We start from the raw sequence: 24,515 nt of genomic DNA on the forward strand, positions 1-24,515 counted from the left end.
GGAAAATGCAGAAAGAACGGTCATGTCGTGACTTTTTCGCAACGGACCAACTCTGCGTAAAAATCACGCACATGTCTGCACAGCCCCATAGACTAATATAGGTCCGTGCGACGCACGTGAAAATCACGCGCGTTGCACGGACGTGATTCCCGTTCGTCTGAATAAAGCCTTATAGGGAGTATTAGAAGTACCACAGAGCTGCTGAGCAGAATTCACTACACACAACATGACTTACAAAAGCTTGTGTGTAGATATTGCTGTACCGCATAGGGAGAGCGCCAGGGACTGCAGGGAAGTGAAGTAGGTGGTTAAAAAAGTTGAAAAAATGCCCAGAAGCGTGATTGGGTCAATGTGCTAAAGGAGGAGTGGCATAATGGATATAGGGTAGCAGGGGCGTAACTAGGAAAGACTGGGCCCCATAGCAAACTTTTGACTGGGGCCGCCCCTCCCCTGGGTGTCACACAACCCCCCCTTGTAGATAGTGCCTTTTTTAAAGACCCCCGTAGATAACACCATACAGCCCCCCCTGTAGGTAACGTTATACAGCCCCCCCTGTAGGTAACGCTATACAGCCCCCCTGTAGATAGCGCCATACAGACCCCCCCTGTAGGTAACGCCAAACAGCCCCCTTGTAGGTAACACTATACAGCCCCCTGTAGGTAAAGCCATACAGCCCCCCTGTAGGTAACGCTATACAGCCCCCCTGTAGGTAACGCTAAAATCTGACCTATAGGGTGTCCTACAAAAGACATGTATCCCCTATCCACAGGATAGGGGATACATGTGTGATCGCTGGCAGCGATAAGGAGAACGGGGGACCGAAAGTCCCCTGAAGTTCTCCATCACAAACCTCTGACTTCCGGAGTTTGCACAGCTCAATAAAAATGAAAGGACCGCTGGTCGCGCATGCACACAAGAGCGACCGGCGCTCCATTAATTTCTACGGAGCTGCCGACACAGACCCCGGAAGTCCGAGGTTTGTGATGGAGAACTTCAGGGGACTTTCGGTCCCTCGTTCTCCTTATCGCTGCCAGTGATCACACATGTATCCCCTCTCCTGTGGATAGGGGATACATGTCTTTTGTTTAATGGCAGAGCGGGGAGATACCTCCCTGCTCTGCCGTAGTGTTCAGTGGCGTCGCGCTGTAGTAGCCATAGCGGCAGCTAGCGGAGCCTCGTAGCGGCCCCGTAGCAGCCGCTATGGCTGCTACAGCGGTAGTTACGCCACTGATGTCTGATATGACTGATATGTCTAATATGACTGATATGTCTGCTATGACTGATATGTTTGATATGACTGATATGTCTGCTATGACTAATATGACTGATATGTCTGATGTGTCTGATATGACTGATATGTCTGATGTGACTGATATGACTGATATGTCTGATATGACTGATATGACTGATATGTCTACTATGACTGATATGTCTGATATGTTTGATATGACTGATATGTCGGATGTGTCTGATATGACTGATATGTCTGATATGACTGATATGTCTGATATGTTTGATATGACTGATATGTCTGCTATGACTGATATGTCTGATATGACTGAAACGTCTTATATGTTTGATATGAAGGATATGACTGATATGTCTGATTTGACTGATATGCCTGATATGTCTAATATGACTGAAATGTCTTATATGAAGGATATGACTTGTATGTGTGATATGATTTATATGACATATGTCTGCTATTACTGCTATGACTGATATGTCTGATATGACTGATGAGACTGCTGTGACTGATATGACTGATGTGTCTGCTATTACTGATATGTCTGATATGACTGATATGTCTCATATGACTGATATGACTGATATGTCTGATATGTCTGATATGACTGATATGTCTGCTATGACTGATATGTCTGCTATTACTGATATGTCTGATATGACTGATATGTTTGATATGACTGATATGTCTGCTATGACTGATATGTCTGATATGAAGGATATGAAGGATATGTCTGATATGACTGGCATGTCTGATATGTCTAATATGACTGATATGACCTATATGTTTGATATGACTGATATGATATGTCTGATATTAATGATATGTCTGATATGACATATGTCTGATATGTTTGATATGTCTGAGCCTTCTCCATCATGATGTGACTGCAGGGAAGGCACCTGGGTTATAATCCATAATACGAGGAATGATCAGAGGACAAGATCTAGAATTAAGAGGAGCATTTATACCCCGGGACATGGAGACAAATAGGCTGCGTTCCCATTACAACACCCAGCCCTCCTGCAGATGCATAGAAGAAGCCTGTGGTTATCAGTCCGGTTCAGATGAACTGCGGGGGTCCGGTTGTTGCTCCCCTTTTACATCCCTGTGACAGTGTCCTCATATTGGGGAGATCGCCCCCTGCATGGTTCAGACTCAGGATGAACTTGTTCACTGTCATTTCTGCAAATAACTCGGACGCATTTCACCTGGAGAGTTGTCTGTAGTAATGGCGACCACTTCACGGCCTGATTGTCGCCTCTCGCTGTGTAATTCTCCCGGACGTATAACCTGTAATCTTCCCGGACACAGAGTAACAACCAGAGTAACAACCAGACATGAACTATCGCTCCATGACTAACCTCTGACTTCTGGCGTCTGCGCAGCTCAATAAAAATTAAAGGAGCGCTGGTCACGCATGCGCACAAGAGAGACCGGCGCTCCATTCATTTCTACGGAGCTGCCGACACAGACCCCGGAAGTCCGAGGTCTGTGATGGAGAACTTCTGGGGACTTTCGGTCCCCCGTTCTCCCTATCAGTGCCAGCGATCATATATGTATCCCCTATCCTGTGGATAGGGGATAAATGTCTTTTGTTTAATGGCAGAGCGGGGAGATAACACTACGGCAGAGCAGGGAGGTAAGTGGCGTCGGGCTGTAGCAGCCATAGCGGCTGCTAGCGGAGCCTCCGGCCATGGTGGGGGCACGTGCCGGCGGGTGACACGGGCCCCCTCATGCTGCGGGCCCCGTAGTAGCCGCTACTGCTGCTACGGCGGTAGTTACGCCACTGTAGGGTAGAGTTCAAGGACGGAGCCCCGTCTTTACCTTCTGCTGCAGCATGAAGTAACACCTTGTAGTTACACTCCGTGTGGTGAGGAGATTTTTCTTTCCCTTTCTTAATTTCTGTCTGTTTCCTTTTCTTTACAGCATGGCTGATGAGCTGTTACAGCAGGTGGCACGGCGGGTGGTAGTCGAAGGCACCACCTGGCTGGAGGACCTGTTAAAGAAGAAAGTGAGGATGCTGCAACGGCCCCTAGACTCGGACCCACGGCTGGAGAGACTAGAGGTAGGCCGCAGTGAATCACCCACCCTCCCATTAGGCTAAGCCCAAGTCCCCTTCCGAGAGCTGCCCGCTCAGCAGGGGCTGCTCTCCCCGCTAGCGTAGGGAGGCACAGATGCCGGGTCCGGCCTGTTTCGCCTTCAACATCTTCGGGGGAGGTGGTTCCCCCTTCCCCTATCCCTCTTAAATTGTCCGGCAACCCTCCCCATGCTGCACGCCTCCTTCCTACTCACCCGGATAACAGCCGGATTGTAGTGCCGCCAGTTGTCAGCCTGGCGGCATATGGCGCCTCTGCTGCCCGCCCGCTGTGCTCCGATGGGGGCGGGACAGCTCCGGAGGACATGGCTGCCATGGTGGCTTACCATGAGGCCTGCGCAGCGGAGATGGGCCGCGCAGGCGCACTGCGTGCGGCCTACACCGATGATCTGGGAACCTTCACGGCTGCACCTCCGCTTCAGCTGGAATCAGGTGAGGAAGAGGGGTCAGCAGGTAGGGTGCCGGGGATTCTGGGGGAGGGAGGGCAGGCCAGAGTAGATGATGCAGGGGTGCTGCAGCTGGGTTTCGCATGGCCCAACCCCCTATCAGATGGCAAGAACTGGAGAAGAAGTCGTCCAGTCTCAGCCAGGGCTGCGGTCTCCTGCACAACTGTATCCTTTATTGAATATACCGTCCGGTTCTGGCCCACAGCAGGGGGGGGGGGGTCGAGCAGAGATGTGGTGCATGCTGTTTGTGCCAAGGGGGATCGAGGTGATGTTGGTCACGCTTCTGCCTTGCCCCTTTTTTCTTTTTCAGGTTTGGCAAAGGAATCAAGGAGAGGTAGGAATTCTTGTTTTGTGGGGTGGCTCCTCTCGGCACTCATCTATCTCCCGAGAACAAGGAAAAAATTTGGAAAAATTAGTTTGTAAATATTTGGTCCTTGATCTCGGTAGAACAGGTGACGGTGGACAAGGAGCACACTTTCAAGAAAGATTCTGATAAAAAGTTAAAGGATTGTAGAACGTTCAATAATTGGGTCCAGGGTTTCGCTACCCTGGCGCATATAGTCTGCCAACGTCATTCCGAAAAGGGTGTAGAGCTGTTTGTGTACTTCCACACCATTTTTAGTGCCCGAAGGCTGCATGGAGGTGCGGCTTGGTGGTGCTAACGCGGGTACTCACGCGGCACTTCGATGCTTCCGCAGGGGCAAACATCCTGGTAAAGGTTCCCCTCCGGCATGGCAAAGAACGCTGGTGAGCATCCGCGCAATGGTATTGTGGTTAGATTGGTACCACAGGAGGCAGGAGGCAGAGGCTCTCGTTAATGGCTTTGGCGAGGGTTTCTTCATTCCTTTTGAAGCGTCGTCGGTATTGATGTAGCACACAACCTAAAATCAGTTAGAGATAACATCAACATGGTTAGGGAGAAGTTGTCAAAATAAATTGCGTTAGGTAGAATGGCTGGCCCCTTTCAAAACTTGAGGGTCTCCCCTCTTGGCTTGGGCCCTAAGAAAGGTAGCGGGAAGTTTAGGATGATACACCACCTATCCTTTCCTCGAGGGGGCTCGGTAAATTACGGGATTTCCAAAGACGAGGCGGCGGTGTCGTACACTTCGTTTGATGTAGCGGTGCAATTAGTTCGGAGTGCAGGTCCTGGGGCGTTATTGGCGAAATCTGACATTGAATCTGCATTTCGTTTACTTCCTGTCCATCCGGATTGTTTTCAATTACTGGGTTGTCACCTTGATGGGCTGTTTTATGTGGACATGTGTCTGCCGGGTTGCTCTATTTTATGTTGCTATTTTGAGATGTTTGCTTCTTTTCTGGAATGGGTAGTGTATTTTGAGACTGGCATGTCTTTACCTTTTTGTTGGTCCGAGGGATTCGGGTGTTTGTGCAATGTTGTTAGGTGTAAGACCAAAAGAAGAAAAAGATGCTGGGAAACCAAAGGGTAATAGAAAAATACAAAAGTTCTTTATTAACATATATGCGTCATACAATAAAATAGTAAAAGAATCCATAGGCCAACAGTAAAAACAAGGATACTCAGCTGGAGATTTTCCAAATGGTCACTGATAATGCATGCAATATGTGTGAATGCCCTAATGAAGCCGGTGCAAGCGATAAGAATGTCTAATGTATGTAATTTAAGTAGCCAAAACAGATGTACATGCATGCATGTTTGCATGCAGTTGAAATCAAACAATGCATTAATCCTAGCAATCAGTGGTTGATATTTTAGTCAGGGTGAAATATATGCTAAGACACCCTACATATATTGTACATGCAGAAAGAATGAACATGCACAGACAAAATTAAAGCAAGAGAAGGGTATGTTATATCAGTCAATAAACCATAGTATGGAAGTCTGACATACCCATAGTGTAGAGACCGGACAGTCACAGCTGGGATCCACGCCTATGCGCGTTTCGGCGCTAATGCCTTCGTCTGGGGGTGGTGTTAGGTTGGAGTCATAGACCCTTTATATGGGAGCTAGCCAATAGGCTAGGTTTAATGCACCTGATGTGTATGTTGAATGATGAAGCTATATACCCTGTATAGTTACAGGTCGCTGTTTCCTGGAGGCTAGAGAGGCCGCGCCCACGTCGCGCCAGCAGCGACGAGCTGGAGTCCGATGCACGTGACCGCGTCAGTAGTCCGGTCCGGTCTCTACACTATGGATATGTCAGACTGGCTTCATTAGGGCATTCACACATATTGCATGTATTATCAGTGACCATTTGGACAATCTCCAGCTGAATATCCTTGTTTTTACTGTTGGCCTATGGATTCTTTTACTATTGTATGAGGCATATATGTTACTAAAGAACTTTTGTATTTTTCTATTACCCTTTGGTTTCCCAGCATCTTTTTCTTCTTTTGGTTTTATATATTTCGTCGTGATGCTGTTTGGGTATAACACCCTTGAATCAACCCATCAAATTTGATATGTATTCTACTTATTGCAATATTGGGGTATATTGATTCATGTTGCTTTCTCGGTTTTGTTAATGTTGTTAGGTGTGTTTAAGAAGTTGATGTTGCGTTTTGGCGTTCCGGTGTCCGAGGAATAGAGGGAGGGCCCCGTGATGATTTTGTCTTTCCTGGGCATTGAAATAGACACACAAGAAATGTTTTTAGGCTACCTGACGAGAAGCTAGTGAACTTGGTGTCTCAGGCGGGGCAAGTATCTCAGTCTAAGAAGGTGACTTAAACAATTGCAGTCTCTTTTGGGTCTCTGGGTTTTTGCATGTCGCATTATTCCCATGGGTAGGGTTTTCTCTCGGAGAATGTCATTATCTACGAGGGGCATGCAGAAACCTGATCATTTCATTAGAGTGTCTACAAGCATGTGGGAAGACCTTATAGTGTGGTGGTATTTTCTGTATTCGTTCAATGGTTGTGCAGTTTGTCAAGAAAGTGAGGTTTCCAATTTAGATCTTCAATTGTTTACAGATGCTTCAAGTAGTCTTGGTTTCGGGGGAATTTTAGGTAAGCGCTGGTGCAGGGTGCCCTGGCCAGCTGCCTGGCAGCCCCTCGGGTTTAACTAAAAACATCACTATGTTAGAACTTTTTCCTATTGTAGTTGCTTTGGAAATATGGGGTGGGTTTATGGCTAACAGACGTATTTGTTTTTGGACGGATAATACTGCAGTAGTCCAGGCAGTAAATACTTTGTCGTCCGGCTCGTTGCCTGTGCTGGCACTGCAACATCATTTAATACTGAAATGTTTGTGCTTGAATGTGTGGTTCCGGGCTAGACATGCAGAGGGGTAGGTAGGTACTCCAGCACCCGGGGCAAAGATTCAGTTTGGCGCCCCCCCCCCCCCCAACCTCTTTCCCGACATCTCCTTCCCCCTCACCGTGTTTGTTTTCTCTACCAATCGACGTGTCATTGCTTTTTATGTAACACATTTGTACATCTTACAAGCAATATGGTTCTATACACAACACCAGAACCAAGCTCAGTACATAAATACAACACCAGCACAAATACAGCTCAATTTAGTGCAACCCCTGCCATATAGGTGTGTACGGCGTAAAACTACAGCTCCCAGCATGGCCCGAACAATGGTAAGGATATGCTGGGAGATGCTGTTTCACAAAAATAAATCATATCATAATCATACCACCCATCATCTCGCTGCAGATCATACAGTGACTACAGTGCTGATTAGAGGCAGAATAAACATTTACATTAAGTGACTCACCGGTGACAACTCAGATTCTAGATATTTTTCTCCATCCGGTCCAGACCTCTATGATGAATTCTCCCGGTCCATTTCTGCAGTTTGCCGCTCACATGTCTTCAGCTTCTCACTTTACCAACATTTCTGCACCTATAAATAAATATAAAGTTATCATTATACCATACACTACGCCCCTAAATATAATAACGCCATACACTACACCTCTAATTATAATAGCACCATACACCATGTCCCACACACACACTGTGCCCCCTGTAGATAGTGCCTGCCATAGAGCCCCCTGTAGATAGTGCCCCCCATAGATAGTGCCCTCATATAACCCACCCCTGTATATAGTGTCCCATAAATAACTCCCCCTATAGTGCTCTACAGATAGCCCACCCCTGTATATAGCTTCCTGTAGATATAGCCCACCCCTGTATATAGTGCTCTACAGATAGCTCACCCCTGTATATAGTCCCCCTGTAGATATAGCCCACCCCTGTATATAGTGCTCCACAGATAGCCCACCCCTATATATAGTGCTCCACATATAGTCCACCCCTGTATCTAGCCCCCCTGTAGATATAGTCCACCCCTGTATATAGTGCTCCATAGATCGCCCACCCCTGTATATAGCCCCCTGTAGATATAGCCCACCCCTGTATATAGCCCCCCTGTAGATATATCCCACCCCTGTAGATATAGCCCACCCCTGTATATAGTGCTCCACATATAGTCCACCCCTGTATATAGTGTTTCACAGATAGCCCACCCCTGTATATAATGCTCCACATATAGCCCACCCCTGTATATAGCCCCCCTGTACATATAGTCCACCCCTGTATATAGTGCTCCATTAGATAGTCCACCCCTGTATATAGTGCTCCACAGATAGCCCACCCCTGTATATAGTATATACAGGGGTGGGCTATCTGTGGAGCACTATATACAGGGGTGGACTATATGTACAAGGGGGCTATATACACGGGTGGGCTTTCTGTGGAGCACTATAGGGGGAGATATTTGTGGGATACTATATACAGGGGTGGGCTATATCTACACGGGGACTATATCTACAGGGGGACTATATCTACAGGGGGACTATATCTACAGGGGTGGGCTATATACAGGGGGACTATATCTACAGGGGGACTATATCTACAGGGGGGCTATATCTACAGGGGGGCTATATCTACAGGGGTGGGCTATATACTATATAGCCTCCCCTGTAGCTATAGCCCACCCCTGTATATGGTGCTCCATAGATAGTCCACCCCAGTATATAGCCCCCCCTGTAGATAGACACCCCCCATAGATAAAGCCCCCCCATAGATAAAGTCCCCCTTGTAGATGAAGGCCCCCCCGTGAAGAAAAAGTCCCCCCCCGTAGATAAAGTCATCCCCCCCTGTAGATACAGCCGCACACTTTTATTACAATTAAAAAAAAAACAAAAAAAAAACCAATTCAAACTCGCCTTATTCCCGCTCCCACGCCGTCGGCAGCCATGGAGACCTGCTCTCTTCTGCGCAGGTCTCCTGGGGGTTGAACGCAGCGTCTATGAAAGGCGCTGATTGGCTGGGCAGGATGACTTTCCCTGTCAGTCAGTCAGCACCTTTCATCGACGGAAGCGTCACTGGTACAAAAGGTACCAGTCGCTTCATTCGTGGAAAGGCGCTGAATGGCCGGGCACGGAACGTGCCCAGTCATTCATTGCTTCTAATTATACCTGTGTCCTTGCGACACAGGTACAATTATAGTGCAGGAGGTGGCGCTGGCACCCCCTCTAAACTGCGCCAGGGCACATGCCCCGCCAGCCCCCCCCCCCTAGCTACGCCTCTGTAGACATGTACCAGGTGTGAGCAATGAATTAGCGGATGCTTTATCTCATTCACAGATGTTGGTTTTTCGGGAGTTGCATCCACAGGCGGAGGGCGCCGGGGGTTTTTCCCCCCCGCACTTGTGAGCCCTGGTCGAGAACAACTTGTGAGCTTGCTGGAAGGTTCGGTGGTTGAGTCTACATGGAAGAGTCATTGCAGGGACTGGTTCAAATAGTAAGGGTATGTGCACACGACAATGCCAAATACGTCTGAAATTACGGAGCTGTTTTCAGGAGAAAACAGATCCTGAATTTCAAAAGTTTTTACAAGTGCACACGTTTTTCGCGGCATCTTTTACAGACGTAATTGGAGCTGGTTTTCATTGGAGTCAATGAAAAACGGCTCCAATTAAGTCCCAAGAAGTGTCCTGCACTTCTTTGCCGCGGGCATAATTTTACGAGCCGTCTTTTGACAGCGACGCGTAAAATGACAGCTCGTCTGCACAGAACATCGTAAGACCCATTGCAAGCAATGGGCAGATGTTTGCCGACGTATTGGAGCCGTCTTTTCAGGCGTAATTCGAGGCGTAAAACGCCTCCATTACGTCTGAAAAGAGGTCATGTGCACATACCCTTAGAGTTCGCTTGCGGTGTTTTCCCGAGTAACGCGGGTAGGCATGTCGACATCATGTTGGACTTACTGGTCCACTTGCCGCAGGTGGGTAGTAGTGCTGTCACAGCGCGGGGTGTGGACCCACTGGGCCATACCGTGTAGCGGGATAGCAGCTGGCCAAACAGGTACAATGCAATGTCTATAGTTCAGAAAGGGTACCTGAGGCAATGTAGACAGTAGCGGTAGATTCAGGCTAAGATGAGGCTCCGACAGTAGACAGACACCCGGCGGGGTGCGACACAGTCGATGCAGCGGAGGGCACAACACAGCTCCAACTCTTGAAGGCACAGAGGCACGGTAGCACGGGATACAAGGTACAGGCAGCAGGAACGGGTAACACTGGGAACTGGAAAACACTAGGAGACCATTTGCAAGGACAAACTTAAGGTAACAAAACAGCACTCAGGCAAGGATCGAGTGGGCAGAGCCCCTTTTATAGTCCCGAAGCATTCTGGGCTAATTACAGTATTCTGCAACTGTGTGGATACTGGCCCTTTAAGGCCATGCATGCGCGGGCGCGCGCCCTACGGTATATAGTGTCCGGACCAGGAAGTGAGTGCCGGCGTCTCCCAGGAGGGAGATGCCACAGGGAACTCGCTCGTCCATGGCCGCGGCCGTCAGAGGGTGTCAGGACGATGGTCCACAGCCATAGACGTTATAGTATCCCCCCTCTTATGCCCCCTCTTCTTGAGACCAGAGCGGGAGAGAAACTTCTTCACGAGGGCAGGAGCATTGATGTTCTCCTTTCTTGATGTTCTGTACTCTGTACCAAATCCCCTCCAATCCACCAAATAAAACGTTCTTCCTCCTACTCTCTTGGTGTCCAGGATCTACCTCACCTCGAATGTCCCTGACAGGCCGCCAGGAGCCAATGCAGAACTAGGAGTCCTGGAGTAGCGGTTCAGGACCACAGGCTTCAGCAGGGAGACATGGAAGTAGTTTGGGACCCCGAAGCTTGTAAGAGACAGGATTTATCTGCAGCAGAATCTCGAAGGGTCCGAGGAACCTGGGGGCAAACTTGCAAGATGAAACCCTCAGCCGGATATTCTTGGAAGACAGCCAGACCTTAGTACCTGGAAGAAACTGGGGAGGTTCTCATATTCTAGTGTCTGCCTTTTTCTTCATGCGGTCGACCGCCAGCAGAATAGAAGATCGGGTCTGCTGCCATATCTGCAGAAAGTCCCTGAAGGTAGAGTCAGCTGCAAGCACCTGGGACATAGTGGAAACAGGAAGAGGTATTCGTGGATGTTGGCCGTAGACAATGAAGAACGAACTGGAGGAGGTGGACTCACTAGTATGGTTGCTATAAGAGAAGTCAGCCCAAGGAAGCAGTTGCACCCAGTCATCATGCTGCCTGGAGATGAAGTGCCGCAGATAGTTCTCCATAATCTGATTAACCCTCTCGACTTGTCCATTGGACTGGGGATGGTAGGCCGAGGAGAAGTCCAACTTTACACCGAGGAGACCACAGAGTGCTCTCCAGAACTTTGAGGTGAACTGAACCCCTCGATCTGAGACAATATGCAGAGGCAAGCCGTGCAGACGGAAGAGGTGCTGGATGAAGAGGCCGGCCAGTCAGTGGAACAAAATGAGCCATCTTGGAAAATCGATCCACCACCATCCAGCAGAGAGAGGCAAATCTGTTACAAAGTCCATTGCAATATGTCGCCAGGGGGCATCGGACACAGGCAGTGGCTGAAGCAGACCAGCTGATCTGGAGTGGGCAACTTTATTTGCTGCGCACACCGTACAGGAGGAGACAAAATCCATGACGTCTTTGGGCAGCATGGGCCACCAGAACTGAAGGGCAATTAGGTCTCGGGTCTTACGGGCACCCACATGACCTGCCAGCTTGGAACTGTGTCCCCAGCGAAGGATTCTTCCTCTGTCTGCCAGACGTACAAAGGTCCTTCCCAGAGGAATGTCTCTAACTTGCAGAGGGTTGACAGAGATGATGCAGGAAGGGTCAATGATATTCTGTGGGGACTCCACAGTGTCCTCTGTCTCGATTGACCTAGACAAGGCATCGGCCCTCACATTCTTGTCGGCAGGGTGGTAGTGGAGCTCAAACTGAAACCGAGCGAAGGACAGCGACCACCTGGCCTGACGAGGGTTCAGCCGTTGGGCCGTCTGGAGATTTGTGAGGTTCTTGTGGTCCGTGAAGACCAGGATTGGATGAGCTGCGCCATCTAGTAGGTGTCTTCACTCCTGCAGAGCCAGCTTGATGGCCAGTAACTCCCGATCCCCAATTGAGTAGTTGCGCTCTGCGGGACAAAAAAGCTTAGAGTAGTAGCCACATACCACAGTCTTGCATTTGTAATCTCTCTGGAACAGAAGTGCGCCAGCACCAACAGAGGAGGGGTCCACTTCCAACTAAAACTGTAGGGATACATAAGGATGATGAAGGATTGAGGCTGATGTGAAGGCCTTCTTTAAGCTCTTGAACGTGGCCTCTGCTTCTGGAGTCCACACCTTGCCATTCATGCCATTTTTGGTGAGGGTAGAGATGGGGCTGTCAGTGAGGAGAAGTTGGGAATGAACAGACGGTAGAAGTTGGTGAATCCCAGGAAGCGCTGTATGGCCCTTAAGCCTTGAGGCCGTGGCCATTCCAAGACAGCCTTTACCTTCTCAGGATCCATTTTGAGGCCCTGATCAGAGATGATATAGCCCAGGAAGTGCAGAGACTTTCTCTCGAACACGCACTTCTCCAGCTTGGCATATAGGTGATTCTCCCTTAATTGAAGCAAAATTTTGCGGACATGTCTCTGATGAGTTACTGGATCTGGGGAAAAAATGAAAATGTCATCGAGATACACCATAACACAGACATAGAGGAGATCACGGAAAATGTAATTGACGAATTCTTTAAAAACCGTGGGGGCGTTACACAGGCCGAAGAACATAACCAGGTATTCGTAGTGCCCATCACGGTTATTAAATGCCGTCTTCCACTCGTCACCCTGATGAATCCGGATTAGATTGTAGGCCCCCCGCAGGTCTAGTTTGGAGAAAAATGTTGCCCTCCGTATGCGTTCAAAAAGTTCAGAGATTAAAGGCAATGGGTATCTTTTCTTTACCTTGATCTGGTTGAGGTCCCAGTAGTCAATGCAGGGTTGGAGGGATCCGTCTTTCTTTTTGACAAACAAAAACCCGGCCTCCTTAAAGAGGCTCTGTCACCAGATTATAAGTGCCCTATCTCCTACATAATCTGATCTGCGCTGCAATGTAGATAACAACAGTGGTTTTTATTTTGAAAAACGATCATTTTTTAGCAAGCATTTTGAGCAACCAAACTTTGTGGGTGGAGCTAGAAAGGGAGGTAAACACTGAAAAATAAATTTTGGTGTAATCTATAGACCCCCCCAATATAACTGAGGAGGTGGAAGGTCAGCTATAGAAACAGATGGAGCAGGCTGCACAGGCTGGTACTGTAGTGATAATGGGAGATTTTAATTACCAGGATATTAATTGGTGTCATGGATCGGCTTCAACTGCAAAGGGGAGGCATTTCCTCAACCTGTTTGTAAAGGATCTGCCAGACACAGCTTCTGTGTCGACGCCCGTGGGTAATCAGTCTGCACCTGCTCCTAAGTCTGAGAGAGTGACACGATCTTCTACCAGTCAGGCTGGGAGGCTGAGGAGTGGGAGAGCCTATCACAGCCTGGCCAGACGGAGCTAGCTCCCGCCCTCTGTCTATTTATACCTGCATTTCCTGCTCCTCCTTTGCCTGTGATTCTTTTCTGTTTCCTGGCTCTGCTGCTCCTGCTATGATTATTGACCTTGCTTCATTTTTGACCCTGGCTTTACTGACTATGCTCCTGATCTGCGATTTGTACCTCGTGCACTCCTGGTTTGACTTTGCTCGTTCACTACTCTTGTTGCTCACTGTGTTGCCGTGGGCAACTGCCCCATTTCCCTTATCTTCTGTGTACCCTTGTCGTTTTGTCTGTTGTGCACTTATTGAGCGTAGAGACCGTCGCCCAGTTGTACGCCGTCGCCTAGGACGGGCCGTTGCAAGTAGGCAGGGACTGAGTGGCGGGTAGATTAGGGCTCACCTTCTGTCTCCCTACCCCGTCATTACATAATCACAGGCCCATATACCTTTTCTACCCTGGTCCCTGACACAACTATGGACCCCCTTGCGACCCTGGCTCAGCAAATGCAGGGCCTCTTCCTACAGGTCCAAGCCCTGGTTCAGAAGGGCAACCAGCATGATGCTACCCTGGTAGTGCCCCCCACCTCACCTCTTAAACCCCACCTCAAGTTGCCTGACCGGTTCTCAGGGGACCGGAAGACTTTTTTCTCCTTTCGGGAGAGTTGTAGGCTCTATTTCCGTTTAAAGCCCCACTCCTCAGGTTCTGAGAGCCAGCGAGTGGGTATAATTATGTCCTGGCTCCAGGACGGGCCCCAAGAATGGGCCTTCTCCTTGGCTCCTGACGCCCCTGAACTTTCCTCTGTTGATCTTTTTTTTCCGCTCTCGGGCTCATATATGACGAGACTGACAAGACTGCCTTTGCCGAGAGTCAGCTGGTGACCTTACGTCAGGGTAAGAGACCCGTTGAGGAGTACTGTTCTGACTTTAGGAAGTGGTGTGTAGCTTCTCGGTGGAATGACCCTGCCTTGAGGTGCCAGTTTAGATTGGGTCTGTCGAACGCCCTGAAAGATCTGTTAGTTAGCTATCCCTCTTCTGACTCCCTAGATCAGGTTATGGCTTTAGCGGTACGTCTTGACCGACGTCTCAGGGAACGACAACTTGAACGTTTTTGTGCCTTCCCCTCTGACCCCCCCATGATGGCTCCCGAGGTTCCGTTGCTTCATTCTTCCACGGAAAACTCGGATGAACCTATGAAACTCGGGGCCTCCGACTCTCCCCAACAACGTAGAGAGTTTCGCAGGAAGAATGGTCTCTGCTTCTACTGTGGGGATGACAAGCATCAAGTGAACAACTGTCCTAGGTGTAAGAATAAGCAGCCGGAAGAACTTCCGCGCCTAAGTGACCATCAGCGAGGTCATTTGGGCGCACAGGTATTTCCCGTATATATGAAACCTAATAAGATCTTGCTTCCCTTTCAGGTCTCTTTTGAGGGTAGGTCTGCCACCGGCAGTGCCTTCGTGGATTCAGGGTCTTCTGCTAATATTATGTCTGTGGAATTTGCTATGTCTCTAGCTATGCCAATGATTGACTTGCCTAAACCTGTCCCGGTAGTGGGTATCGACTCCACTCCTCTTGCTAATGGTTATTTTACACAGCATACCCCTGTTTTTGAACTCCTTGTTGGCTCCATGCATTTGGAGCAGTGCTCTGTACTGGTGATGCAGGGATTATCGTCCGATTTGGTTTTAGGCCTTCCCTGGTTGCAGATGCATAATCCCACGTTTAACTGGAATACTGGGGATCTTACCAAATGGGGTAATGAATGCATGATGTCATGTTTTTCTGTTAATTTTATTTCTCTCCCTGAGGAGGTGAACACTCTACCTGAGTTTATTCAGGACTTCGCTGATGTTTTTTCTTAAAAGGCCTCCGAAGTGTTACCTCCTCATAGAGAATTCGATTGCACAATCGATTTGGTACCAGGAGCTAAGCTCCCAAGGGTAGGATATTTAATCTCTCTTGTCCCGAACGTGAAGCCATGAGAGAGTATATCCAGGAATGCCTGGCCAAGGGTTACAGTCGCCCCTCTACTTCTCCGGTAGGTGCTGGCTTCTTCTTCGTAGGGAAGAAGGATGGTGGTCTTAGGCTGTGCATTGACTACCGAAACTTGAATAAGGTCACTGTAAGGAACCAGTATCCCCTTCCTTTGATTCCTGATCTCTTCAATCAGGTTCAGGGGGCCCAATGGTTCTCTAAGTTTGATCTACGGGGGGCTTATAACCTTATCCGCATCAAAGAGGGGGATGAGTGGAAGACTGCGTTTATAACGCCCGAAGGTCATTTCGAATACCTCGTCATGCCCTTTGGGTTGTGTAATGCTCCCGCGGTCTTCCAGAATTTCATAAATTAGATCTTAAGAGACTACCTGGGGGTATTTCTTGTAGTGTACCTTGATGACATACTTGTGTTTTCCAAGGACTGGTTCTCCCACATTGAGCATGTCAGGAAGTTGTCAGAAACTGTTTGCTAAAACCGAAAAATATGTGTTTGGGGTGCAGGAGATACCATTTTTGGGTCAAATCCTCACTCCTCATGAATTCCGCATGGACCCTGCCAAGGCTCAGGCTGTGGCTGAATGGGTCCAACCTGCCTCCCTGAAGGAGTTACAGTACGCTGGGGTATTGCTCAGGAGGATCCATCTTCGCTTCCCCAATAAGCCAGGTCCACCTAGAAAGGGTCCAGTGGCCCCTCTTAAAAGGGGGGGGGTACTGTAAAGGATCTGCCAGACACAGCTTCTGTGTCGACGCCCTTGGCTAATCAGTCTGCACCTGCTCTTAAGTCTGAGAGAGTGACACGATCTTCTACCAGTCAGGCTGGGAGGCTGAGGAGTGGGAGAGCCTATCACAGCCTGGCCAGACGGAGCTAGTTCCCGCCCTCTGTCTATTTATACCTGCATTTCCTGCTCCTCCTTTGCCTGTGATTCTTTTCTGTTTCCTGGCTCTGCTGCTCCTGCTATGATTATTGACCTTGCTTCGTTTTTTACCCTGGCTTTACTGACTACGCTCCTGCTCTGCGATTTGTACCTCATGCACTCCTGGTTTGACTCGGCTCGTTCACTACTCTTGTTGCTCACTGTGTTGCCATGGGCAACTGCCCCATTTCCCTTAGCTTCTGTGTACCCTTGTCGTTTTGTCTGTCGTGCACTTATTGAGCGTAGGGACCGTCGCCCAGTTGTACGTCGTCGCCTAGGACGGGCCATTGCAAGTAGACAGGGACTGAGTGGTGGGTAGATTAGGGCTCACCTTCTGTCTCCCTACCCCGTCATTACACTGTTGCAGGAAAATTTTATGGGCCAGTTTGTGGAAGACCCGACTAGTGGTGAAGCCCTGTTGGATCTGGTCATTTCTAACAATGCAGAGCTTGTTAGGAATGTCAACGTTAATATTCGTGAAAACCTCGGTAACAGTGATCACAATATAGTTACATTTTATCTATACTGTAAAAAAGCAAACACAGGCTGGGAGGGCAAAAATACTTAATTTTAAGAAAGACAATTTCCCCAGGACGAGGGCTGCAATTCAGGATATAGACTGGGAAGAACTAATGTAAAAAAATGGTACAAATGATAAATGGGAGATTTTTAAATCTACTTTGGGTAATTATAGTGCAAAATTTATTCCTATAGGTAACAAGTATAAACGACTAAAATGAAACCCCACATGGCTTACACCTTCTGTAAAAAGGTCAATACAGGACAAAAAAACGGGCATTTAAAAAATACAAATCTGAGGGCACATCTGTAGGCTTTTTAAATTATAAAGAGCGTAATAAAATCTGTAAAAATTGAATAAAATTAGCAAAAATACAAAATGAAAGGCAGGTGGCCAAGGATAGTAAAACACATCCCCAAAAATTCTTCAAGTATATAAATGCAAAAAAGCCAAGGTCTGAACATGTAGGACCCTTAGATAGTGGTAATGGGGAGTTGGTCACAGGGGAACAAGAGAAGGCTGAGTTACTAAATGGGTTCCAAAGTATTACTAGGGAAAGGTATTAGATTTAGCCTTCAATATTAGGCGAAACTCAGTTTTTCTCACAATGACAAGGCTTGGTTATTTGAGGATCTATGGCGGGCCTTGGATCTTGTTCCTTCAGCCACTCAAGCCTCACCACCTGCATCTCCTTCTTAACATGAATGGTATCACGATATTCCATGATTGATTACTGATGGCCCCTCGGTGGCCTATAGTTTGTTTTTCTGTTATGATTAAGTACTTATTGCTGATATGGTTTAGCTTATTAGCTAGATTATGCTATACAGTTCTACATGTGGGCGGGGGTGGAATTTACAGTGTGCATCTTCTATAGGGATATATATCAGATTGTGGAGAGGCGGACCTGCTCGCTGGGATGGGTTTCTGTCTCTTGTTCATGCTCATTCACTTAGTTCCTTGTTCCCCCTTCTCGGGATAGGTTAATGAGTACTAACGCTGATCTGCCACCCTCTGTCCTGAGGACCTTGAAGTTGTGTTCATGGAACGTAGATGGCTTAAATTCCCCAATTAAATGTAAAAACATTGTCAACCATATTCACAGATTGAACCTTCATATGGTCTTTGTCTAGGAGAATCATTAGCTCAAGAATAAGAATCCCTTACTTCGTAGTAGAAAGTACCCTTCTTGTATTGAAGCCTCTTATTGAAGCCAAAAAGGTTAGAGCAGTAGCTATTTTATTTAGTTCACAGGTAAACCATGAAATTATTGACACTCTGGCAGACCTAGCGAACAGGTACCTTACGGTAAAGGCTAAAATTGAATACCAATTGTTTGGTTTGATTAACATTTATGCACCTGCAGACCCTAATCTTGCTTTCTTTAGAAATTTATTGGAGGTAATGGCAACCTGGGACATTTGGGTGGCGATTTCAATGGGGTTCAACAGTTGATAGGTTGTGCTCGTGGGGATCCTGCACATCTGGTTGAACCACTCCAATCCAATTTCTGATGGAACATTTGGATCTGATGGATCCCTGGCATTTGCAGCATCCCGATCATCACAATTTCATCATTTTTATCATGCTCATAATTCACATGCACGTATTGATTACTGGTTGGTTTCCTCATCGCATTGCTGATACCTGTATTCATAATATTCATATCTCTAATAATGCGCCCATTGTCATGGAAACTCTTCTGTTTAACACATTTTTGGCGCTGGAGATTTCCATCAAATTGGTACCATTCTAATGACTTTCACCAAATTCTCAGGAGATTTTGGGAGTCTTATCTCGATGACAATATCGAGCACTTACATGACATACACCTTTTCTGGTCCACTTCTAACCCTGATAGATTTTAAATAAAATATTTTTTTATTTTTTTTTGCAAAAAAAACAAAAACATTTCTGATACAACACAACATCCCAAAGACACAATCCCCCATCCCCCCATCTTCCAGAGCAAATATGACCATGAGTACATAGTATTCTGACATATTAAAATATCAAAAATATTGCATAGTATGGACAATTCCATAATACATAAATATAATGATTACCAAAATCCCACATAGGCCACTCAAGCTGCATTAAGCAGCACATATATACTAGAAAGCTATTGCGGTCCAGAACGCATCTCAGCTACAGCATCAGGCAAGGAATTCAGGCCCTGTCTCAAAACCCAGGGAGACCTTATTTTATCAAACTTGTGTTTAGCATCCCTAGATGTATAAATATGTTATTCCATACACATTAGCCAATTCATTTTATTACAAAATTCTGACAAAGTAGGAGGTCTATCATCCAGCCAGTGTTGTGCAATAAGCTTCCTAGCTACATATAACATACGGGCAACAGTCAAGGTGACATGCTCAGAGACAGAAATATCCTCCACATACCCCAAAACACAAACAAATGGAGTGAAATCTACCGATACCTCGTACACCGAAGAAATAAGGTCCACTACCTCAGACCAAAACTGCCGCAGCTGTATACATTGCCACATAATGTGTATTAACGTGCCCGGTTCCCCACCACATCTAGGACAAGCTGAGGAATCCCGAAACTCAATTTCAGTCAGAAAAACTGGTGTTCTATAAACCCATGTATCAGAAATAAATGAGAGATATGATGCGCCTCATTCATGGACAATCTAGGAATCCGCAACAAAATATCATCCCACTGACTTTCTTCTATGGGCCCAAGATCTCTTTCCCATTTACTTCTCAACACAGAAGGAAATCCATCTATCAATCTCATTAAAAGACCTCTGTATAGATGAGATATAAGGCCAGAAGTATGACTAGCTGTGCCGATAACTCTGATCAGGTCATTGTCCATTACCGTGATATCAGTAGTCCTACTCTCAATGCCGTACGCGTGACGAAGCTGAAGATATTTATAAAATTGAGTATGAGGAAGACCAAATTCTGACTGCAAACATGAGAATAACTTGAGGTCTTGATTCTCCAACAGCTGGTCTATTCTACGGAGCCCTTTGTTCTTCCACTAAACAAAATAAGTTAGTGTATTCATATGAGGCATCCACGGTGTATCCCAAATAGCTGAATACAGTGTACATCCCGTAATACCTTGCATATTCCTAACACAAAACCAGAACAAGAAACAAGTCACGACCAGGTGTTTGAAAAAATACAAATAATCTTTATTAAAGTCAATTAGACACATGGAGACAACGTATAACACTTAGACATAATAAAATGCCATGGACCCTCGAACACAAACGGAATCCGAACGTAAAAGCAGAGTAGCCCCCCAGATGTAAAAATGGTCTGACACAACCTATATATGGCTAAAGTGCATAAGTACATATTAATGAGCAGGTACTAGGCATGGTACGCTTTGCACAGATGAACACATAAATAAGTATAGAGAATATATATAAGGTACAATCTAAGTAAAAACGACATGTAAAGTAGTATACCTACACCTGCGTATAAGAAGATAAATAGGAGATCAAGACCAGGAGGGGGACCTCTGCTTAACCCAACGCGCGTTTCGCTGGTGCTTCGTCAGGGGTTCATCAACCCCTGACGAAGCACCAGCGAAACGCGCGTTGGGTTAAGCAGAGGTCCCCCTCCTGGTCTTGATCTCCTATTTATCTTCTTATACGCAGGTGTAGGTATACTACTTTACATGTCGTTTTTACTTAGATTGTACCTTATATATATTCTCTATACTTATTTATGTGTTCATCTGTGCAAAGCGTACCATGCCTAGTACCTGCTCATTAATATGTACTTATGCACTTTAGCCATATATAGGTTGTGTCAGACCATTTTTACATCTGGGGGGCTACTCTGCTTTTACGTTCGGATTCCGTTTGTGTTCGAGGGTCCATGGCATTTTATTATGTCTAAGTGTTATACGTTGTCTCCATGTGTCTAATTGACTTTAATAAAGATTATTTGTATTTTTTCAAACACCTGGTCGTGACTTGTTTCTTGTTCTGGTTTAGTTTTAATTAGTCACTAGGACCACTAGTATCATTCGGGGTATTATTCGGTTTGCTATATTCCTAACACACCACCAGATTTTGTGCATCAAATATAATGTTGGATATTTTTTAGTATGCTGTTTACATTTATGTGCCTCCAATGCCTCGTACAATGAATCCGTATATAAGAATTGTTGTAACATCAGCTTGATGGAATCAACTGAGTCATCAATATCCCAACCTCTGGGATGCTGCAGCTGAGAAGCCAAATAGTATAATCTAGGATTAGGTACCGCCAGACCTCCATCCGTCTTATTTCTTTGCAGAGTTTCCAACTTTATGCGTGCATGCCCCGTATTCCAAATAAGAGATCGTAATAATACGTTGACCTTATAAAAAAAACCTTGTGGTAACCAAATAGGAGCATTGTGTAAGAGATATAACAACTGAGGCATCCATATCATTTTGATTAAATTGCACCTGCCGATGACTGAGAGATATAATTTACGCCACACCTCTAACTTAAGTTTAAACCTGGCCAGTAAGGGAGTCAAATTAAATTTTTAAAAAACCTCCATTTTCATGGATATTTACACCCCTAGATACTTAAAGGAAGTAACACACTTCATAGGGAGATCTTCATATGTCTCCTGCACGGGTGCATCATCCACCCGCATCAGAACAGACTTTGACCAATTAATGGTCAATCCCGAGAATTGACCAAGCTCTCCAATTACAGACATGGTGGCATCCAAGGAGGCAATATCATCTTCCAAAAAGAGTAGCATGTCATCAGCGTGCAACGCTAATTTATCCTCCTATTCCCCATGACGAAACCCAACAATATCTACCGAACCCCGAATCAAAACTGCTAACGGCTCATTAGCTATGGCAAAGAGCAGTGGAGAAAGCGGGCAGCCCTGCCGTGTACCTCTACCTAATGGAAATGTATCAGTCAGAAAGTTATTCACCCGAAGTCTAGCCACAGGTCTATCATACAGCATCCTAATCCATGAGATAAACGAGTCCCCAAAGCCCATCTTCCTAAGCACTGCCCATAAATATGCCCATTCCACACTGTCAAAGGCTTTTGCTGAGTCTAAGGAGCAAAGCACCCATTTACCTGAGTTATCAGCTGGAAGTTGTAAATTCAAAAATAACCTTCTAAGATTGGTAGCTGTAGACTTTTGAGGCATAAAGCCAGTTTGATCAGGATGTATTACCGTCGTGATGATCTTAGAGAGGCGAACGGCTATGGCCTTAGCAATGATTTTAAGATTTACTGGTAAGAGAGATATGGGTCTATACGATTCAGCAAGCAATGTATCTTTACCAGGTTTCAAAAGAATCACTATCACTGCCTCTCTCATAGTGTCAGGCAAACCCTGATCTCTAACAGCTGATGTAAAAACATCCAAGAGGTGTGGCAAAAGTATATCACAACATTTTTTTAAATTTTCACCGGAAGACCATCCGACCCCGGAGCCTTATTATTAGCTAGAGATGCTACCGCGTCCTGCAACTCCTCCAACTGCAATGGGGTCTCCAAAAATTCTCTATCAACAAAGGACAAGAGTGGTAATGAGATAGCAGATAAGTATGTCTCTAGTTATACCTCAGACACCTGTACATGCGAACTATATAAAGAAGCATAATAAGATTTAAACACATCTGCTATCTCTTCATCCCGGAGATCAGTATCCCATCAGTATTTCGTATTGTTGCAATATAAGTTTGGCCATACTGTGCTCTCGCAACCATAGCAAGCATATGTCCCGCTTTCTCCCCCTCAGCAAAAGAACGGTGTTTCTGAAACATCCTCTTATTTGCAACTACTTCCAATAAATGAGTTTTCAGTAGTTCTTGAGCCTCCCGCCAATTAGCCAAAGATGTAGTAGAGTTATCCATAATATGAGATGCCTCAGTCTGTCGCACCCTATCTCTAAGGGTATCACCCAACCTTCTTGTTTGCCATTTGACCCTGCTAATTAACTGAATCAAACACCCTCTCAGCGTAGCTTTCATAACATTCCATACCAATTCTGTATTTGCCGTGCCCACATTTTGCGAAAAATAATCCGTCAAGACCTTAAGCACATCAGATACATTTATAACAGTTAAGCAGAAGGCATTCAACCTCCACAATGTCCTATTATTTTGAGGACCTCGAGACAAAGATATGACCAATACCAAGGGAGAGTGATCAGAAAGTGCCCTAGGTAAATATTCAGCTGTTACAACCGCTCTGGCTACAATGTCAGGACCCAATCCGAGATCTATACGGGACAAGCTATTGTGCGAACTAGAGAAGCAAGAATAATGCCTATCATGCATATGCTTCAGTCTCCATAAATCCAGCAGCATCACCTCATAAAGAAAGGAGCCAAACGCAGTTATGGGTCCATCCACACTAGCTCCATCCGTATTGAATTTGTCCCAGTAAGGATGAATATAATTATTAAAATCTCCTAGTATAATAAATGGTACACCTGGCCTAGTGGCGGTAAAATTCAAAACCTTTCGAAGTACATCATAACTAAAGGGTGGCGGAATATAAACTCCAATAATTATATATTGTATAGAGTATATAATGCAATGCAGACAGACATATCTCCTCTCATCATCAATATCAATCTGAAGACACTTGAAGGGTATCAAACAATGTACCACCAAACTGACACCCCTCGAGTAACTGGTGTGAACAGAGTGATATTCATGGCTCATCCATGCACGATGTATAGTGGCAATTCTATCCATAGAAAGATGTGTTTCTTGCAAGCATAAGATAGCAGGAAAATGGGACTTAACATATTCAAAGATAGCCGTACGCTTAATTGGGTCTCCAAGGCCCCTGACATTCCATGATATAGCCGTGACATTATGAGCCATAAAAGTTTCAGAAACAATTCACACAGGAGCAAAACAGCATTATCAGACAGGTACAGTAGAAAACTACATTGTAATCAAAGCAAGTATGTTATGAGCTGGCGTCCCCCTTGGGTTGCTGTATTGGGCAGTCACGCACACGGAAACAGGGTAAAACCGACACAGCGGGTACTTTTTATTTACACCAAACACACAGATCCTTTTTGTACAGAGTTTGCGTCCACTGGGTAAAGCAACAAACAAAACAATATAACTTTGTTGAAAAACAATCTTTAAAGTTCTCACCCTGTAGCAGCCACCACCAGAGTGTGCAAATCCCCTTTGTTAGGTGCTTCGGTCATAGCAGTCTCCCTGGAGGAATAACAACCTCCTTCCTCCTCACTCTCTCTCTTCACACTGTCAGCTTCCCTTTTAATCAGGGCCAGCTGAGACTCAGAACCTCTAGAAATCAAAACCTGGAGTGGAGGTATGGGAATGGCCATCCCACCCAGAATCTCTACAGCCATTCCTAAATCCCGGACCCTGAAATCGAGCCTAAAAAAACTCCTGCTCACCAACTAAACTTGCTGAGCAACGAACTTCCCAGAGATTTACACCACTGAGATAAGAAATCT

The 24,515-nt window shown here is 46.2% G+C and overlaps 1 protein-coding gene across 8 annotated transcripts in view; it reads right to left on the bottom strand.

Moving 5' to 3' along the window:
* LOC142749873 (uncharacterized) overlaps positions 1 to 24,515 on the bottom strand; it is a 56,853-nt gene that overhangs the window by 1,786 nt on the left and 30,552 nt on the right. For 4 of the 8 annotated variants that reach the window (XM_075858409.1, XM_075858408.1, XM_075858404.1 and 1 more), the window contains 2 exons: positions 7,495 to 7,623; positions 4,466 to 4,671 (listed from right to left, as the gene is read on the bottom strand). The exons of 1 other annotated variant lie outside the window; for it this stretch is intronic. In XM_075858409.1, the coding sequence (XP_075714524.1) occupies positions 4,466 to 4,523 (58 nt within the window). In that variant the 5' untranslated portion in view covers positions 4,524 to 4,671; positions 7,495 to 7,623. Of the gene's footprint in view, positions 1 to 4,465; positions 4,672 to 7,494; positions 7,624 to 10,124; positions 12,748 to 24,515 lie in introns of all 8 variants that reach the window. 3 more of the 8 variants (XM_075858406.1, XR_012882496.1, XM_075858407.1) reach the window with 3 other exon arrangements.

Source organism: Rhinoderma darwinii, chromosome 3 (assembly GCF_050947455.1).
Source record: "Rhinoderma darwinii isolate aRhiDar2 chromosome 3, aRhiDar2.hap1, whole genome shotgun sequence".
Lineage (NCBI taxonomy): Eukaryota > Metazoa > Chordata > Amphibia > Anura > Rhinodermatidae > Rhinoderma > Rhinoderma darwinii.